Source organism: Pundamilia nyererei, unplaced genomic scaffold (genome assembly GCF_000239375.1).
Source record: "Pundamilia nyererei isolate P.nyererei 1_Seehausen unplaced genomic scaffold, PunNye1.0 scaffold00218, whole genome shotgun sequence".
In the NCBI taxonomy this organism is placed as follows: Eukaryota; Metazoa; Chordata; class Actinopteri; order Cichliformes; family Cichlidae; genus Pundamilia; species Pundamilia nyererei.
The window spans coordinates 1,021,891-1,039,144 of record NW_005187619.1 but is presented as its reverse complement, the minus strand read 5'-3'; the positions used below and the strand labels follow the sequence as shown (position 1 = coordinate 1,039,144).

General features: G+C 43.6%; 1 protein-coding gene across 1 annotated transcript in view; it reads left to right on the top strand.

Annotated features, from left to right (window-relative positions):
* The first annotated feature begins 6,384 nt into the window (after nucleotides 1-6,384).
* Nucleotides 6,385-17,254, top strand: part of chka (choline kinase alpha) — an 18,958-nt gene continuing 8,088 nt past the window's right edge. Inside the window, exons 1-4 of the mRNA XM_005748293.1 lie at nucleotides 6,385-6,880; nucleotides 8,038-8,146; nucleotides 9,590-9,643; nucleotides 16,359-16,472. Of these exons, the coding sequence (XP_005748350.1) occupies nucleotides 6,645-6,880; nucleotides 8,038-8,146; nucleotides 9,590-9,643; nucleotides 16,359-16,472 (513 nt within the window). The 5' untranslated portion in view covers nucleotides 6,385-6,644. The remainder of the gene's footprint in view (nucleotides 6,881-8,037; nucleotides 8,147-9,589; nucleotides 9,644-16,358; nucleotides 16,473-17,254) is intronic.

The window sequence follows — 17,254 nt, the reverse complement described above, 5'->3', positions numbered from 1 at the left end:
AGATTTTAAAATTCTTTTGTTCACTTTTAATATTCTGAATAATTTAGCGCCCAGCTATCTGAACTACTCCACTCATACAATCCCAACAGAGCAGATCGTCCAATCACAGGCTCCTAGCACAACCTAGGTCTCGAATGAAGTCGAGAGGCGACCGGGCCTTTGCATCCGTGGCACCCAGACTCTGGAATAACCTCCCCGTTCATGTTCGCACTGCCGAGTCGATCCAGTCTTTTAAATCACGTCTTAAAACTTATTTTTTTACTTTGGCTTTTGATTCTAACTAGTTGGTCTAGCTTGTTGCGTTGTTACCTATTGTTTGTTGTCCTGTTTTATTGTTTGTTTTAATTGTCTCATGCTTATACTGACTGTGAAGCACTATGGTCAACACTGTTGTTTTAATATGTGCTATATAAATAAATTTCGATTTGATTTTGATTTGAATTCAGTCTAGTTAAGTTTACTTCTCCATGGCACCGTTACAGTTCTGTTACCTTTCTTTCCTTACAGTTCACCATGGATAAGCTGGTCTCCGAACTTTTCGGCCTCTGCCCAACCATCATCGAGATGTATGACAATATGAAGGACAATGACGAACGCTGCAGGCGGATTGCTGACAGGGTCAGAGCTTTGGAGGGACTGGTTTTAACCGTCAAAGAAAGGGGATCAGGCAGAAACTCTGGCGCTGTGGAGAAAGCGCTGAAGGAACTTCACACCATCTTGAAACATGCTGAGAAACTGGTGTCAAAATTCTCAAAAAATAATCGGCTTAAGCAGTTCATGATGTCAGGCAGCATTGGAGCAAAGTTCAGCGAGGTGAACCAAAGACTGACTGAGAACTTCCAGATGCTTTCTGGAGCTCTGCAGGTTGAGCAGAGCGACATACTGCACAAGGTGTATGAAACTGTTTTAGGGCGCCCCTACACACCGCTGCCTAACCCCCCATGTCCTACGTTTTCCCCAGCAGCACCGCCTATCCCCTCTCCTCCTGTGCCTACCGCCTACATCATGGCACCCATGCGGGCTTCGACGCCTGTTCTGGCCCAGCCTTTCTGCAAAACTACAACAGTTCGCGTTCTTGTCTCCAATAACATGCCCCCGATGCCCGTCATTAGGACCATCAGCCCTGTTTCTGTCGTCAGAACTGTTTCACCGATGGGTTTTCGGCTCTACTAGTTTGGCCAGTCGCTTTGCATGATTTGTGATCAATAATAATCCCTATTTAATCCTCATGGGCCTTCATTCCTCCTGGAAGGTCTTCTTGACTGGGAAGCTGTGAAGGTAACTTTCATTCTCGAGAAATTCTTTTGTAAAAGAAATACTACTTTTTTTCACGATTAAATAGATTTGAGAGGGATTCAAAAACAAACAATTTTAATAAAGTTTTTGAAACAATGAAATTATTCCTTGCTGAAATGAGTGCACACATATTTATTCTCTTTCACATTGTTATGTAATTTGTGTCCTCTTGTCCTAGTGCTAAATGAATCTCTAATAAATCAAGGAGTCTGTGTGTCTGTGTGGTTTTCATCTAATTTAACAATCGTTCATCTGATCTGCTTCAAACTGTGCAGTCTGAGGATGCAGCGTGGTGATCAACAGTCATTGGCTAATAACGTAGCACTACACCCTCTCGTCCAATCACATAAGCCCATGAAATGTCCCCTGGCTTCACGGACAGGGTTTACGTTGGAATAAGTTGGACAAATCTTTTAAAAGTTGCCAAGAAATATCTCCCACTAATGTTTCTGTCGCATCGGTGAGCTGAAACGCCAAACTAGTCGGATCACGTGTTCAGCTGTTGCAGAGAAACACTTTCCTGCGTTTCTGTTTTCTTCTTCTTCTTTTCTGGAATTAAAATTCACAGTGAAAACACCACAAAGATCAAGAATAATACATTCGTAGGACTTTTATACTTTTACACATCACATATAAATCAAGTTGAAGAATGAAGCACATCATGAGCTAGTTAATTATAATAATCTCAAATATTTTAAACTTTGTGATTTCAGAGGTTTAACAAAGTTTCCTATAATGTGTGGTCTGATCTTCATTGCAGGACACAGTAGAACGTGTTCTTTTCTTGGGCTGAATTTGATGCCACTCCTTTCTGTGTTTCCTCCAGTGTCTCCTCCTGCTCTGCTAATTTTGCCTCCAGCTTGGACATTTTTTTCTCGTTTATCCAGCTTCATCTCCAGATCGATGTGTAGAGCCCCAGACAGCGATATGTAGTCATCAGTGAGGCTCTTGTTCAGATTTTCAAACTCTTCCACATCTTATTCATCTTGTGAGCCTCTGTGAATTTGATGTTCAGTAGTTCAGCTTTCTGCAAAGTCTCTAGGAAATTCTCCAGAGCTTTTTTCACATCAGACAGCTGAACTTCCTTCCTCTGGTCGAGGAAAAACACCAGTTTCCACAGAGCTTCAAGTCTTTTCACGACGAGGGGAGCCTGCTGGACATTATCCTTCATCTTCTCAATCGTTCTGTGAACATCCTTCAATGTCGTCATTATTTCCTTGTTCAGCTGAAGAGACATGTGCCAGGGAACAAAATGTTTTTATTCAGCCCTCAATGAGTCACATTCAAATTATAATGACTAGGATTGCTGAATCTCTGAACCTCACGTTGAGCGCACATGGACTCCTCAGCGACCACTTTCACAAAGAAAACAGTTTCCTGCTCTGCTTTTGCTTTAAAGGAGTCCACACATTACCAACTAAACACCACGCTCATCTTGAAACGATCTGAAGTGATACCTGCTGCAGCATTCTCGAGGTCATAAATCAAACAGGTTTATGCAACAACAATACATGCAATGATCCTGGGCTCAAGCCTGGGGAGGGGTCTTCATGTGATTTTTTGGGGGTATTCCAAGCTCTGTTTTTACCTGCCATCAAAAAGGAGGTGCCTTATCTAACAAAATGGTACAATGCACTAAAACATTACATAACACAAGGCGATTGCAGATTTCAGGAACTCGAGGTCTGAAACACAGTGAGGTGAGGAGCTCTCGGAGCTCTCGGCCCACCTGGACTCCTCACCTCCCTCAACACCTGCTGACAGACTTCCAGCAGTCTCAAATGGAAAGCCTCCTGAGCTGGTGCTTTATGGTTTAGGCTACCAGCTGCACAACAATAAGGGCCTGTAACAGCTGGGGAGGCTGAAAACAAACACATTTTTAAAAACAACCTTTTCTCACAGGCAGTCCACGGGCACACTCCCCCCTCTCGCCACTCTCTCTGACTGACGTGTAATAAATCTCTATGTGAAGAACTGAAAGTGGATTAACCCAAATCATTCTCATGTTCGTACAGCTGTCCTTCTTGGCCAGGGACACTCTTGTAAAACAGATAAAGAGTTTTTTTTCCTAGTTAAATAAAGTTAGAATTTCTACATTTACACTACATGTTATTATCCTGTTGCAACATCAGGTCTGTGGGTTTTTGTGTTACAGTGTTGTATGTTTTGTCATTTTGGCAAATTAATTGCACTCAACGTTTGAATGATTCGAGGTAAGTGAATCAGCAACTGTACAAAAGCTGCACACAAAGAACTCACACAGTTAAGCTACACACCTAATGAAAATATTTGTCCATCATGTTCACCTCACAGGAACTTTATCCAGGCTACAGATGCAAACATTTGGGACTGACCAACCTATCGCAACGCTGATTTTTCAAGATATGCCAAAGATATCTCAGAATCTCACCAGAAATTGCACCAATCAGAGCGCGCGGTACAAATGTACAAGGCCCGGCACATGATACAGTTATTATGTACTTTTTACTCAGAGAATGGGATAGGTGTCAACCAAAACTTTACTGTGAATGAGTAGAAAGTAATGAATGAAATTCAAAGGTACCAAACCAGTAAATGATTCACAGTGAGCAAACATTGGTTTGAGGGTCAAACCTGTCCCTTTCCTGTGAGGAGAAAAGCACACAAAACCAAAAAACATAAGCATAGCAGCTCCCTTTGTTCTGGTCTCGTCTGAAGATGCATTTTCCATCTCCTGCTGTGGGGTGTAAGTCTTTGCCACCTTCTCTGTTTCCAGAATGTGGAGGAGAAACAGCTGCTGTGCAAATCTGCTTGAACCCCTTCACACCTGTAATTACACCTGTAATTCTTTAAAACAGGAGGAAAGTGCAGTGCATGTCAGACATGGCAGAAAGCCCATCTGCTGGCTTTTGTGTGAATTTTAGGCCATATCGCCCAGCCCTAACCTCCACTTACATCCCTCATCAGTTTATCTCAATGGGTCCAATGACAGGGTGAGGCAAAGCTTCACAACAATGGTTTCACCTGAAACCTCTGCTGATTTCACAACTTGTTTTTCCACACCTTGACTTGTGTGAGGTGGCACATGATCAACTACCCTCTTCAGGGACAACACCCAGCTGGGTTTAAATACCTAGAACCGATGAAACTTAAAGAAGTCCCCCCCCCGCCCCATGCTCCCTAGATTTTAAAATACATTTTCATGAGTATCCCAAAAATGATTTTCAGTCAGTGATACCAAAATAGTACGATTACGATTTAATGTCCCAAACGTCAGACATGCAAGATTAAAGCATCATATTTCACCATAGTTCTGCTAGCTGTGGAAGCCATTTGCGCGTATATGTTTGCGTTCCTGTGTGCATTCATATTGTCTTCATAATGAACTCGTCTTTGTGTAAAAGTGGGGCAGAGGCCTTGAAAACAAGCACAACTCCAGCCCAAATGCATGAGGAGAAACTGTGTCAGGTTTCCAGGACCAAAGGAGATTTTCTGGCTACGTGACTGAGCAACAAAACAATGTGGCAGATGTTCACGGTGCGTTCACTGACTCTTCAGAATGTTGGAAATCCAAACTGGTGCCAAAGGGGTTTTCAAATATTATAAGAGGGAGGAAATGCACTTTAAGACTTTATATGCAATTTGGTATCAGTTTGTTAACCCAACAATTGTGTGATACAAGTCAAACAGCTTTATTAATCCTTCACAGTGTTTCAGGTGTGTTTTAATGCCTGTTGTTTCACGCATCCATGTGCTCAGTGCTCAGAGTTGCTGGGGTCAGGGGAGTGTGGATTGCAAAGTGGTGCACAGCAAGTGTGGGCAGGTTAAAGCAGCTGTAATAGCACACTTACATGGGATAGCTACTGGGATGTGTAGGAGGCTGTCAGCCTGAGGCCGAGCACTAATATCCACTGATGGCCTACCTGGACCACGGTTATTATAGTTAAATAAACCTAAACTAAAGACAAATGTGACAAAACCCAAACATTTCAGCTAAGTAATACATCAACAATTAAAACCAAGAGAAACCATTATTTCTAAAATAATAAACTGTAATAACTCTGACCAATTTCCCACGTGTGGGACTAATAAAGGTTATCTTATCTTATCTCTGTCTTTGTCTCCTTCTGGCCACTGTGAGTATCTTTGTGGTGACTCACGTTTGTGATCCTCTTTAGGTCATTTTGTGTGTCTTTGTAGTGGAATTGCATTTCTTTGTGGTAGTTTTGTGAATCTTCTGGTTGGTTTGAGTCCATTTATCTCTTTGAGGTTGTTTCCAACCTCTTTGTGGTTATTTTTGGATCTTTTTGTCCGGTAGCTGTAGCTACCCCTAGGTAGCTAGACAGGGCACATCATCTACTAAAAAAAGTCATACTATTAGAATAAAAGAGTAATAACAAATACGTTTTATGCTGTCATAAATAACAGCTAATAATTCTAATGATAGCAGCTTTTACAGTGGAAGTGGAATACATTATATGGATATAAGAGAGGTATTTTAATTATTGCACTTTCCACCTAAAGTACATGTTGCACAGGGATCGGCAGAGTTTATGCTGGGCCTGATGGCCCATGGGAGAAGCTGCTTTTTTAATCTGCTGGTCCTCCTTTTTATGCTCTTGTACCTTCTTCTAGAAAACAGCAAGCTAAAGAGGCTCCACAGGGGGCCTGTACTCTTTAAACTTCAGTATAATACAGGAATGTCAAACACAACTACAGCCAGACCAATTCAGTTTCATTTACTCTCACCAGTGAAACTCTCCTTTTGTGTCAGTGTAACGAAGTTTAACCACACATTTAAAACCTGAGATGTCTTAGTAAAAGAACAAGAAGTTCAAAATTTCAAAACAACTGCAAAAAAAAAAAGTTGCCAAAAAGGTTCTGGTAGCCTATCACCAGTTTGGCGTCTTTCTGGCCCCCGGGCCTTGTGTTTGAGGCTGCGGGTCTTGTTTTCCCGGACTTCAGGATTGCTCTCTCTGTCCGACACTCCCTGCACGCACCGTCAGGATTTGTTTTGGTCCTGCGGGGCTGTGTCACAGCCATCCAATCAGAGACGAGAAGGGTCGCGGGCGTGTCATGTGACCCCTCCCTCCCCTCCTTGTACGCCACTCCGAGATGCTGCGCGCGCGTCTCTCAGTGCGATTCATTCCCTGCGCGCGGACGGACGCCTCTAGCTTGTCTCCATCATTTGCGAAGCTCGTACGATTATTTTCATCGTCACTGTTATTATTATTGTTAAAAAAGAGTTAAAGAGCAGAAACCTGCCGCACTGCGGGCTCCACACCGAGAGAAACAACTGAAATATATCCTGCGACACACGCACCGGAGGGGGCCCGCGTTCGCCTACTTCCTGTCTTACTGTCGAAAAAATGAAAACCAAATTCATCAACGGGGTTTCTTCTTCCCCCTCCATGTCGCTGGGCCTGCTGGTGACCGAGAACGCCCTGCAGGTCCAGCCAGACACCCAGGAGGACTGTGACGAGCTGGTCCGCTCCGACCAGCCCGACCCAGACACCCGGAGGAGGGCTTATCTGTGGTGCAGGGAGTTCCTGCACGGAGCCTGGAAGAGCCTGGCCGAGGACCTGTTCCAGATCACCATCATCAGGTGCGGATGATCATCGGAACCGTTATTTCTCTTTATTTTCACCATCCGATGTGTTTTTCTGTAAACCGTATGATGAGATCATCTCACAAGAGCCATGTGACCCAGAGTGGTCGAAACAGCAGAGCTCATTTCATGTTCCCGTGTCAGAATCTGCTGCTATAGTGCAGTCTGTATTCTTAGCCCGACGGCTGATGTAGTTGATAGCAAGTGGGAGCCTACCTCCCACTCAAAAGAAAAGAAAACTGTCCCACAGGCCGACTTTAACTCATTTCAGTCATTACTGTTAAACCTCTCTGGCATCAGTGTTGTGATTATTTTTATTGCAGATAGTTTTTAATTAAAAGTGTACAAATGTTTAAACTTAAAAAAGTCTGCCTTTTTTTAAGCAGCACTTTTCTTTGGTAGAAGTTTTGTAAGCAAGAACTTTTAACAGTGATGAGAAATATAATGAAAACATTAAAAAGGAAACATTAGTGGGCCCAGGACTGAGCCTTGTGGAGCACCGTGGTTAGAGAAGCAGTGTTAAAAGAGATCGTGCTCACTCTAAAAAAACTCCAGAAAGGCTGACTTTAAATAATTTAATTACATGAAAAACTGTAGTTTTGTTACATGAAGTGTAAAATGTTAGATTTAATAGGATCTGGTCCACTTTACTTGATTGGTAAACGTTCACCCTACACAAAGCACATTTTCCTCAATGATAAACGTTTTAAATAAACGAACCTTTGAGTGTAGATTAGGATTGATTGATGTAGTGCTGCCAGAACAATGAAACCTCAGGTCATGACCTCTTAAAATGATGGCTGGTAGCTGTATCTGTGTTTAACACAAGAACTTGGATGACAGCTGATGACATTATTTCTTGTCATTTTTTAAATTCTCTTCTTGTGTTTACAGTCGCTGTGCTGATATCAGTATCAGCCCGATAACAATATTGGCTCCTAAATGCTATTTTAAGCCACTCCCTTATTCAAGAGGAAAACTTCTGTGGAAAAGAGAGCAGGGTGTCCTCCTGGGATCTTTTTATTGTTAGGCACATGTGAAACCACTACAGAGCTGCTAGTTTTGGGGTTTTTCTTCTATACACTGGTGAATCCATCATTTAATCACACACACGCAAATATCAATATCATATTCGCTGTCTGTCTGTGTTCCAGGGGTGGTCTGAGCAACAAGCTCTTTCTGTGCAGCCTCCCCGACAGCCTGAACTGTGTTGGGGACGAGCCGAGGAACGTCCTGCTGCGCCTCTATGGGGCCATCCTGCAGGTGGGAGCCACATCACATGTCAGTGTTTTACTGTGCAAAAAGTAACCCAGAGTCGCCACGAGGACGTAAGGAAGTACTTCCCCCTCGGTAGTTTTTAGTCTGCAGTTACTGCTTTTTACTCACACTCACAAATAAGAGCAGACATGTAAAAGTGTTAGAGATAAACAACAAAATAGACGAGTGAAAGTGCCGTTATGTGTGAATGTGTGTCACATGCTTATATTAGTGTATGCATGCAGTTATGCCTTCATGTATGTGTGTTTGTGTGCGTGTTAGCCATTGTTGTACATGGTGATGTACCCCCATGGCTGTACATGCATGTGTTCTTTGCCGTAGGCTTCCCAAAGGAGCGTGCCTTGGGCACTCTTGTTCCCAGGTGAACCCACCCAAAAACACGGTACAGTATGAGATCTATGAAGTCTCAGCCTAATACAAAGATGTAACACACACTCATGTAGCTCAGCCGCTAGGAAGGAGAACAAAGTCCTCCTGCCTGTCCTTTTCCTGCTCTAAATCCCTGTCTTGTGATTCTTAATCATTAAGAAGTCAGCTTCAGTTTCAAGCTAGCGGACAAACGGCAGACCTGATGATGGCTCAGATCAGATAGATCAGATTTCTGCTGCCCATCAGGTGCTTTTTTTGGAAAAAATAATCTCTTTGCATGACGTGGCCGCTGAGTCCAGAGTTCATGATGTCAGACTCATCAGCAGATCCACTCTTACGATAGCGCTTAGCTGCTGGCGCTCGCCACATCGGAGTGGTTTTGCTTGCAAACAGCGAGCGGTAAGAGTTCAAGGCCAGCGAGATGTTTGCACAGCATATTCTAATCTCCTGCTGGCGATCAGAACACAACAGAGTCACAACTGAGATTCAGCCACTAAATTTGGCATTTGCAGCTGAGAGTGCATTAGCAGGAGACCTGCATTAAGTATTAACTCTGCTCTGTGTACTTGCTAATGAGCACGTAAGCAGTTAGCTTTTATTGCCGGGGATGTACGAGAGCACCGCATCACAGAGTCCTTTAACCGAGGTAACTGCGGTCGTCTCCGCCGTGCCGCAGGAGGAATTAATGATGTCTAATCAAAAAGCTAATATGATTAGGGGACGAATGCCTTTGTCTGAGTGCACAGCTACTAATGATTAAACCGAGCGTAACTGCACTGGAGACTGTTTCTGAGCAATAAAGTTATGTGATGCTGATGAGCAGAAACCTGCAGCTCTCAGTAAAAGTGCAGGTTTCATATCCATCTGCCTCTGCTCTGCTCCTGCCTTCAGTCTGAGGGCCGCTGCCTGAACAGTCTTCTGCACTGTCGCATCCAAAAGACTCGGTGTGTGTTTGAGCTCATACTGTACTGTCTGCACCGCGGGCACAGCTTTGATGTTGACGGGCGGCTTGGCGACATGTATTCATGGATAGTTCTTCCCTTTTTCTCTTGTTGATAGATGTCCTGTAATAAAGGGGATTCTCGAGAGTCAAACAAAGAAAATCACTTCCAAGTAAGTAACAGACGACAGTTTCTCTACTCAGAGTGTACGTCCACAGCAACACTCGACTCACATGTGTATGCCCCCTCCCCCGTCACACTGATTTCTCAGAAGATTTGTTCTCCTCCCCTAAATTCCTCTCTAACTCACGCTGAGCCTGAAGAGGATCCGCCAGGTTTCTCTGAGCACGTGCGTCGGCGGGGCTTTGGGGGAATTCACAGGAACGGCCGAATACCAGTTAATTTAATACCTGGCTCACCCGACACTGCATGACTGAAAATCTAAAGTGTTACTTTTTTCTTCCGTTCAATTTCTGATTTTGTCTTTTAACACCAAAGCACAGACACCCAGGAGATATAAACTGTAGCTGGTCATTAACCTCTTAGCATCCTCAACGTCCCCGACGACCAGAGGTTCACAGGTTAGGTCCACATTTTCACTCATTTGGTCAAAATGCATCTCGAGGCTTGATTTGAACGGTAACACCTTCCAGTTTCTGAAACTAGGCCCTTTCAGCATAAATCTCGCCCTCGCTGGTTACCCGGTGGCAGACGTGACATTATTCCCCGTGTTTACACGCTCTTCCGCATGACCTGCAGTTTAAACAGCCCTCGTGGATGTGTATTTGCTTCCAGAAGACTTTCACAGTCGCGTATTTGCAGGGACTTTTTCTCTGCAGTCGGTGTGAACACGCCTTTATTAAATGTGTAATGTTACCACCGTTTGGAGTTTTGCAATGTACTTCTGTTGACTCTGTAATTAACATGATTTGTGCATTTTTAAAAATAATTGTTGTTTTATGACATTGCAGCTGAATTTGCTGCCTCTGTGCACCACAAAGGTCATTTAGTGTCATTTAGTTCCATTATTCTCCAGCAAAGGTAAATGTTCTGGTTCGTTCACAGCAGTTTTCAACTCGAGAACTCAAAGTGCACTCTTTGGTGAACGCATTTAGAGCAAATCAGAGTTCAGTAACTTTCCTAAGGATACTTTGGCCTTTCTGCTGTACCACCACAGCCACCACAGCCGCCCAGGTCGATCGTGTATATCTTCAAAACAGGAAAACAGAAAACTAGGTCAAAGGTTAAAAAGCAAAACAGACAACAAAAAAGTTTTATTTCAATTTTAATTTAGCGAGAAATTAAAAAACTAAAGTACTGATGTCATGTTAGTGGTACACATATGAAAAATGTCTGATTGACACTAACCTTGGTGATACTGCACCTTAACACTGTGGTCACAACATGCAAAGCACAAAAAGGAGATGATGCAGTATTTAAGTAGCTAGAGTTACATCTACGACTGCGGACGTACGTGTTAAGGTGATAAAGGTTCGTTCAAAAAAGTCTTTAGATGTTACAATGTTACAATAAACTGTTCTGAATGTCTTTGTTGGCTTATGTGGCGTCAGCTGGCCAGCAGTGATGCAGGCTATCGTTATTGACCCCAAATGAATCATAAATGTAATGTGTAATAGTTCACACAGTCTGAGGGTTTATGGAGTACACTGCCTACAATCACTGCAGCCCCCCACACAATGGTCACAATGGCTTAAAGAGGTGCTGCTTTGATGATTGCTTTGAAGGATGTAGTTCTTGTGTTACCTTCTCTCGCAGTCCTCTAAACTTTTTGGATGCCAACCTGTGATGTAACACATACGCACACCTTGTCCTAAAACAAATTAAGTCGACATGAAGCGACGATGAGCGGGTGCCGATGTTTCCTCACAAGAAAAGGAAGACATGGAGATTCTGGGTTGGTCCAATTCTCAGGAGAAGGCATGAGCGGGGAGGGTTTCATGGTTCAGTTGAGGAGGTGAAGCTCAGGATTTCGTCCATATTTCAGGGTCAGTTGAGCTCTTGTTGGCAGAGTTGGGACTACATGTGAGTAGCTGTGCGTCTGAGGTAAACTGGTATTATTTCACTATTTCCATCTCATTCTATAGTCAACAGCGGATCTGATTCGTTGGATCTGTTTATTTGCATCCTGCTGCTGTACATTTTACAATACGTGTGTTGTAAACCTGCTAAAAGCATGTTCAGGGTAATTACGAGCTGAGTGCTGACAGGCTGCATGTTCTTAATGTGCAGACAGGAAGATAAAATGCTGAAATGCACAAGTGAAGGAAGTTTGCGCGTTACGCAAGCCTCATAAAAAGACTAATTTTAGTGATAGATAACCAGCACAGATGTGTTCAGGGTATCACTGCAGGCAGTGTACCGAACCTTAAACCCACTGACTCAGAAAGTTCTGTACCCACGCGGCATCATGTGACCCCCTTTGACCGTCACCTTACAAAGCTGAATCATGACTCTCTGTCATGGGACTGAGATTAGGTCATCAGCAAGTTAGCCATTGTTTCCACTCAAGTATCTTTCCATAAAGATGGCAGCTCCTCCCCCTTGACTCCACTTCTCTAATCTTCAGCTCGCCGTGAGGCTAACGCTGGACTGCGAGTGTCTTCAGATAACCTCGCCTAGATCCGCCTTCCCTAACAATGCAGTGTTCAACGTAAATCCCATTTGGATTAGAAAGGATGATGCGATTAATTCCTTGGATGTTTCAGTCGTCACAGCAGAGCTGCAGCTCTCATGTCGGACAGTTTACATCCAGGTGAAGACGACACAGTGACACAGTTAGGCTACAAACCCTGTGCTGGTTTCAAGATGTAGCTTGATTTAAAAGCGTTGGCCATTTTTAGCGATGAAGGCTTGTGCCGCCCCTTTCCTCCTGTATTTCTCTGAGATCTTAAGTTGTCACAGGTGGTAACGGTAACCTCGGTCCTTATCTTATATTTTGGAGAAGACCAAAACAGATATTTTGGGTAAAAATGTGAATTTTTTTAATCTGTGTCAGGCAGAAAGATTATTTTTGTTACCAAGCCGTTGGCAGATTAGTTGAATATGTCAAGGTCAGGGTTAGCGTTGTGATCATCACTTAGTACTCGGAGGAGGAACACCTAAGTTATTCAAAGGGAGTTCAGTTTGATCTATTCTCTTAGATAATGTGCTTCCTTTTGATGTCCTTTTATCACCTTCATTAATCCATCGTCTTACACTCATAGCAGAGTGGATAAGTATTGAGGTTAGAGCAGCAGCTGTCTGAAGCTCACAGTGCACCTGCTCCAAGGCCAGGCCGCGAAATACCTCTGAGCAGACGCAGCACATGACTGGCATAACAACTTGGATTCAGTCATAATCAAATATTCACCAGGAACAGAGTGCATGTTAGACCAAATGTTCCTCGGATAGCAGCACAGACGATGCCGTGTCAGGCGACAGAAAACTGCAGGAGTTTTTCATCAGGAATGTCTCGATTCTTCTGCGTCCGAGCCGCCAGCCGGGGTTACGGCTAACGCTGGTTGATAATTAACAAACCTGTGGGAGAGAAAGCAAGTCAAACATGCATGTAAAACAGACACTGGCATTTGGAATAGGTCAGAGGAAGTGGAAGTGAGGTCGAGGGAGGACTGCAGGCTGCGAGACCGTCGATACCGACCACGCTCACCGTGTGGGCTGATGCAGCAGCCTCTAAAGAGCCCATCAAACAGAAATGGACCAGTGCATTCACTTAACTGACATTTGGGTCACTCGTATGCTTTCACTTTATTATTATTTTATTTTATTTTTCAGCACAGTGTGATCGCTCTGAGGCCTCGTTATCTGCCAGCATTTGTGTGATCATGATAATGTGGATAATTCATGTCGGAGATTTGAAAATGCCTGCGATCAGGAATAAACGTGAACGAGCTGCTCTGCGGTCGGGAGCTAACGTGTTCACTTCCATCGCTCTGTACGTCCATTGTGTTCATACTAGCAAGTATGGCTGCACGAAGAGCACCACGGGTTCCTGTATGATGCACCCATACGGGTCAAAAAGTCAGGCATCCTCTAAACCGCCTCACATTTTGGTTTAATGGTGGGATGAGAGGAGTCAGCACTGCCAGCGCTAGCTAACAAGCTAACGGCAGATATTTTCAGGCACTGGCATCACGCACGGTCGCACTTATTATAGCAGCGCTGTCGCCTTCACTGCAGGAAGCACTGAGTGTTACTGTTTGAGTGACGTTGTGGTTTTAAACATTCAGAACATGCTGCGTCGTGCACAACAATCAACCGCAGTAAATCAGCAGCTTGCTGTTTGCAGTTTAGAAAACCACAGCCCTGTCAAAATTCATGCACTACATAATTACACAGCGTACTGCATAACAGTACGTAGACAGAAGTATCTGGATGTAGGCAGAAGGATATCTATGCTATTAATAATCGACTGAAATAACCGTGAAAAAAGGAAATAACAGTTTGCTTTAAATGTATTTATGCGAAGTTCAGACATTCCCTTAACCAGGTCACTAAACTATTAAGCTGCTAATAATCCCAGAATTCATGCAGTGCTGACAGTTACTGTAAATAGGTTGCCACTGTTGTTGGTGGCTAACTGTGGATGTTAGCAACAAAGTGCTCAGAGAACAATCATTGATGTGGAAATGGTTCACAAACCAGTTTGAGTGCCTCGAGACACCATCACAGGATCAGAGGACGCTCCACCTGACTGACAACCAGTGACGCTCACATACACAACCACAGGTTCTGCCAGCTTACCAAAAGCCAACGCCCACGTATGTTTTTGAACCGTGTGACGAAAGAGAACATTCAAATTTTACACCAGCCGGGCAACAATCCTAACCAGGGAGAGATTCGAAGTACTGCCCAATTCACTGGTGTTTTGTTAGTGCTGCATTGTTTGTTCTGCTTTTTTCTTCAGCAGATATGATAGAAAACAGGAAAATAGCCACATAGCTGCCGTAAAAGGCAGATGGAATATTGTCGTCATCCCACCAGGCAGCTGTAAACGTGATAACTCGAGAGCAAGGCGACGTTTTACCAAACGTGCATCTGCTAAATTTCTGCTGACGTCAAATTTTCCAAAAACTCAGTTCAGTTTAGTTTAAATCAGACTTATTCGTATAGCGCTACTATAATCTACTTCCTATGATGCTTCTCATCCTCACCTTGTCCATGTAACACATGAGAACCGAGGGAATCTCATCCGTGTGTATAGCTTTACCAAGTTACGTGGTAAACAGAGACTGGTTACTGGATGTGTAGGCAGCATGCAGCTTTGTCACAGCAGAGATTCCCATATTCCCTAAAGAGATTTTACCTGGAGTCCAATGTTGTGCTTCCTTGTTGGCAGATCAGTCCTGTTCTGCTTTGAGACGGACGTGGTTCATAATAATTCATAATGTTTAGGAGGCCACAGAGTGGGCAGCATTGTTTTCTTTGAGTGGGCTTCCTGTCGGGCACTCATTATGAAACATTCCCATGGCTGTTATCCAAAGAAGCAGGCGCACGTTTGGATCCAAACCTCTGTCTCTGCTGCAGTTTATCTCAAGGTTATTCACTCAACAGTATGAGGATGGCAATATATCACTGATTTTTATTTCAAGGCTTGAACTGCAGCACAACGTGGAGGTTATTCAAATCAAATGGGCACTTTAGCAATTTACACTTTACATTTTCAAAGTTAAGAGACTAAAGAAAATTGAAAAAGTTAATAGTTTTTCAGAAATCACTGAGCTGATGAACGCTGCATGTTCCAAACTTTTCAAACAGTTTGAAGCTGATATAGCAATACAAGAAAATTCAGTTCAGTCTTATTCATATAGTGCCAAATAACCTCCGACAGAACCAGGTCAGGGAGGGGCGGGGCCACCGGCTGGGGGTGAGGCGAGGACGATGGGACAAAGACGCGCTGTGGAGGAGAGACAGAGTGATAATAAGTAATGATTAAATTCAGAGATGTGTATAAACACATGGTGGATGAAAAAGGGGACTGAAGAAGAAATAGTCACTGTATAGAGTGCTTATGCAGCTGTAACCATATGCGTTCTGAAAAAGGGAAGTTTTAAGCCTAATCTTAGAAGTACACACAAATCAATGATAGCTGTGGTCTTTGGTTCCTGACAGGATTTAATAGCATGGGTGGTCTGTTCATGACTTTCCCTAAACTAAACTCCAGTAAAAGTAAGACTTAACTCCAAACCTGGTGCATATTTGGTGAGAAGCCTGGTTTCCAGCAGAATCGAGTCGGCACACAGTTTTGTCTTTGAGGACACGTGACTGTGCTGGCATGAGAGGCTCCCCGTTGGTCTCCGGGCTGCACGTGTTGCCGTGGGAGCGTTGTGCGTCTCTAAGATTAAACGAGAAAACACAAGGCCGTCTGTCTCCTCTGCTCCAGCAGCTTCAACTGCGAAGCCAAGTCTTCCTGGAGATTTTCGTCTACCTCTTGTGTTTCTCCTCACCGCTTTGACAGGCAAACCCTACTAACCCTAACCACAACATTTCTCCTCATTCAGAATCATCCATCCTTGTCCTCCACCACCCGATTGCCTCCTAAGCCCCTTTCAGACGTGCACTTCACTCTGCTGAAGTTGTGCCATTTTCACACGTCAGACCTTTTCATGTAAAGCAGCTTTGGCAGGCTGCCTACCAGAAACCCTGAAAAGAAGATTTTTCCTTTTCAAAGGCAGTCTGTCTGTGTCTGAAAGTGGCTGCAGAGAGGATTCATCCACTCTAATCTTAACGTTTTCAGCCTGCGTGACCAGAAAGAGCTCTTTGTCTCATTGGCTATTCTGTGGCTGTGATGGGAGCTAACGGTGGAGGTGCTGTGAACTCTGACACCGTGTTGCCTGAAACGTTGACGTGTTGCTGTTGTGTATCTTCAGGGCGCCGAGGCCATGGTGCTGGAGAGCGTGATGTTCGCCATCTTGGCTGAGCGAGAGCTCGGACCCAAACTCTACGGTATTTTCCCTCAGGGCCGCCTGGAGCAGTACATCCCCGTAAGTCCCCGTGCGGAGCCGCACTTACACATCAGGTTTCCTTCTACAGAACTCAAGTTAGAAGCAAACTTTATGATCCAGACGCAGGTGCTTTATCGATCTGATCAGCTGTTATGGGATGAATAGGCATTATCACGTTGTCAGCACGAAATCACCTTTTCATGGACACCAGCTGCAACAGCAGGAAGTGATGTCACTTATAAATGAACACAATTGGAAATGTATTTCTTTCCTTGTTTTTGTCCAAGACTTCTCAAAGCTGCACTCCTGCTGTCTGCTGAACTTTATCCCAAAGTACTGATGTTCTCAGTATCCTGTTGGAAATAGTTTATTTTGACGTACATCCTGTCTTTTTACAAACCAATGTGCATTTTATTTTCATTTTTGCTAAAGTTTATAAAGATTAGTTTAATGAAGTTGGGAACAAACTCCAAATACATTTCACCTGGTTTCAAAGTTTTGTTTCATTTACAAAAATCTGTTTTAGAGAAAATATTTTCTCTTTGTGGTTTATTTGATTTTTTAGCAGTTTAGGAGCACTCAAAGAAGTCCAATACTGCTGCTAATACTCACAACTTTATTTTTCAAGATTAGGACTGAGAGGAAAGAAATGTTAGAGTGTGTGTGTTTGTATTCAAATCTTTGTGGGGACCAGTCCCCACAAGTCTGACGGCATTTTGAGACACAAAATGTGGTTTTAGTTACAGGATTACAATTAGGTTATATTTAGGGTAAGAGGCTGGGAAAAGCATTATGTCCACACATGATATGAATACACAACT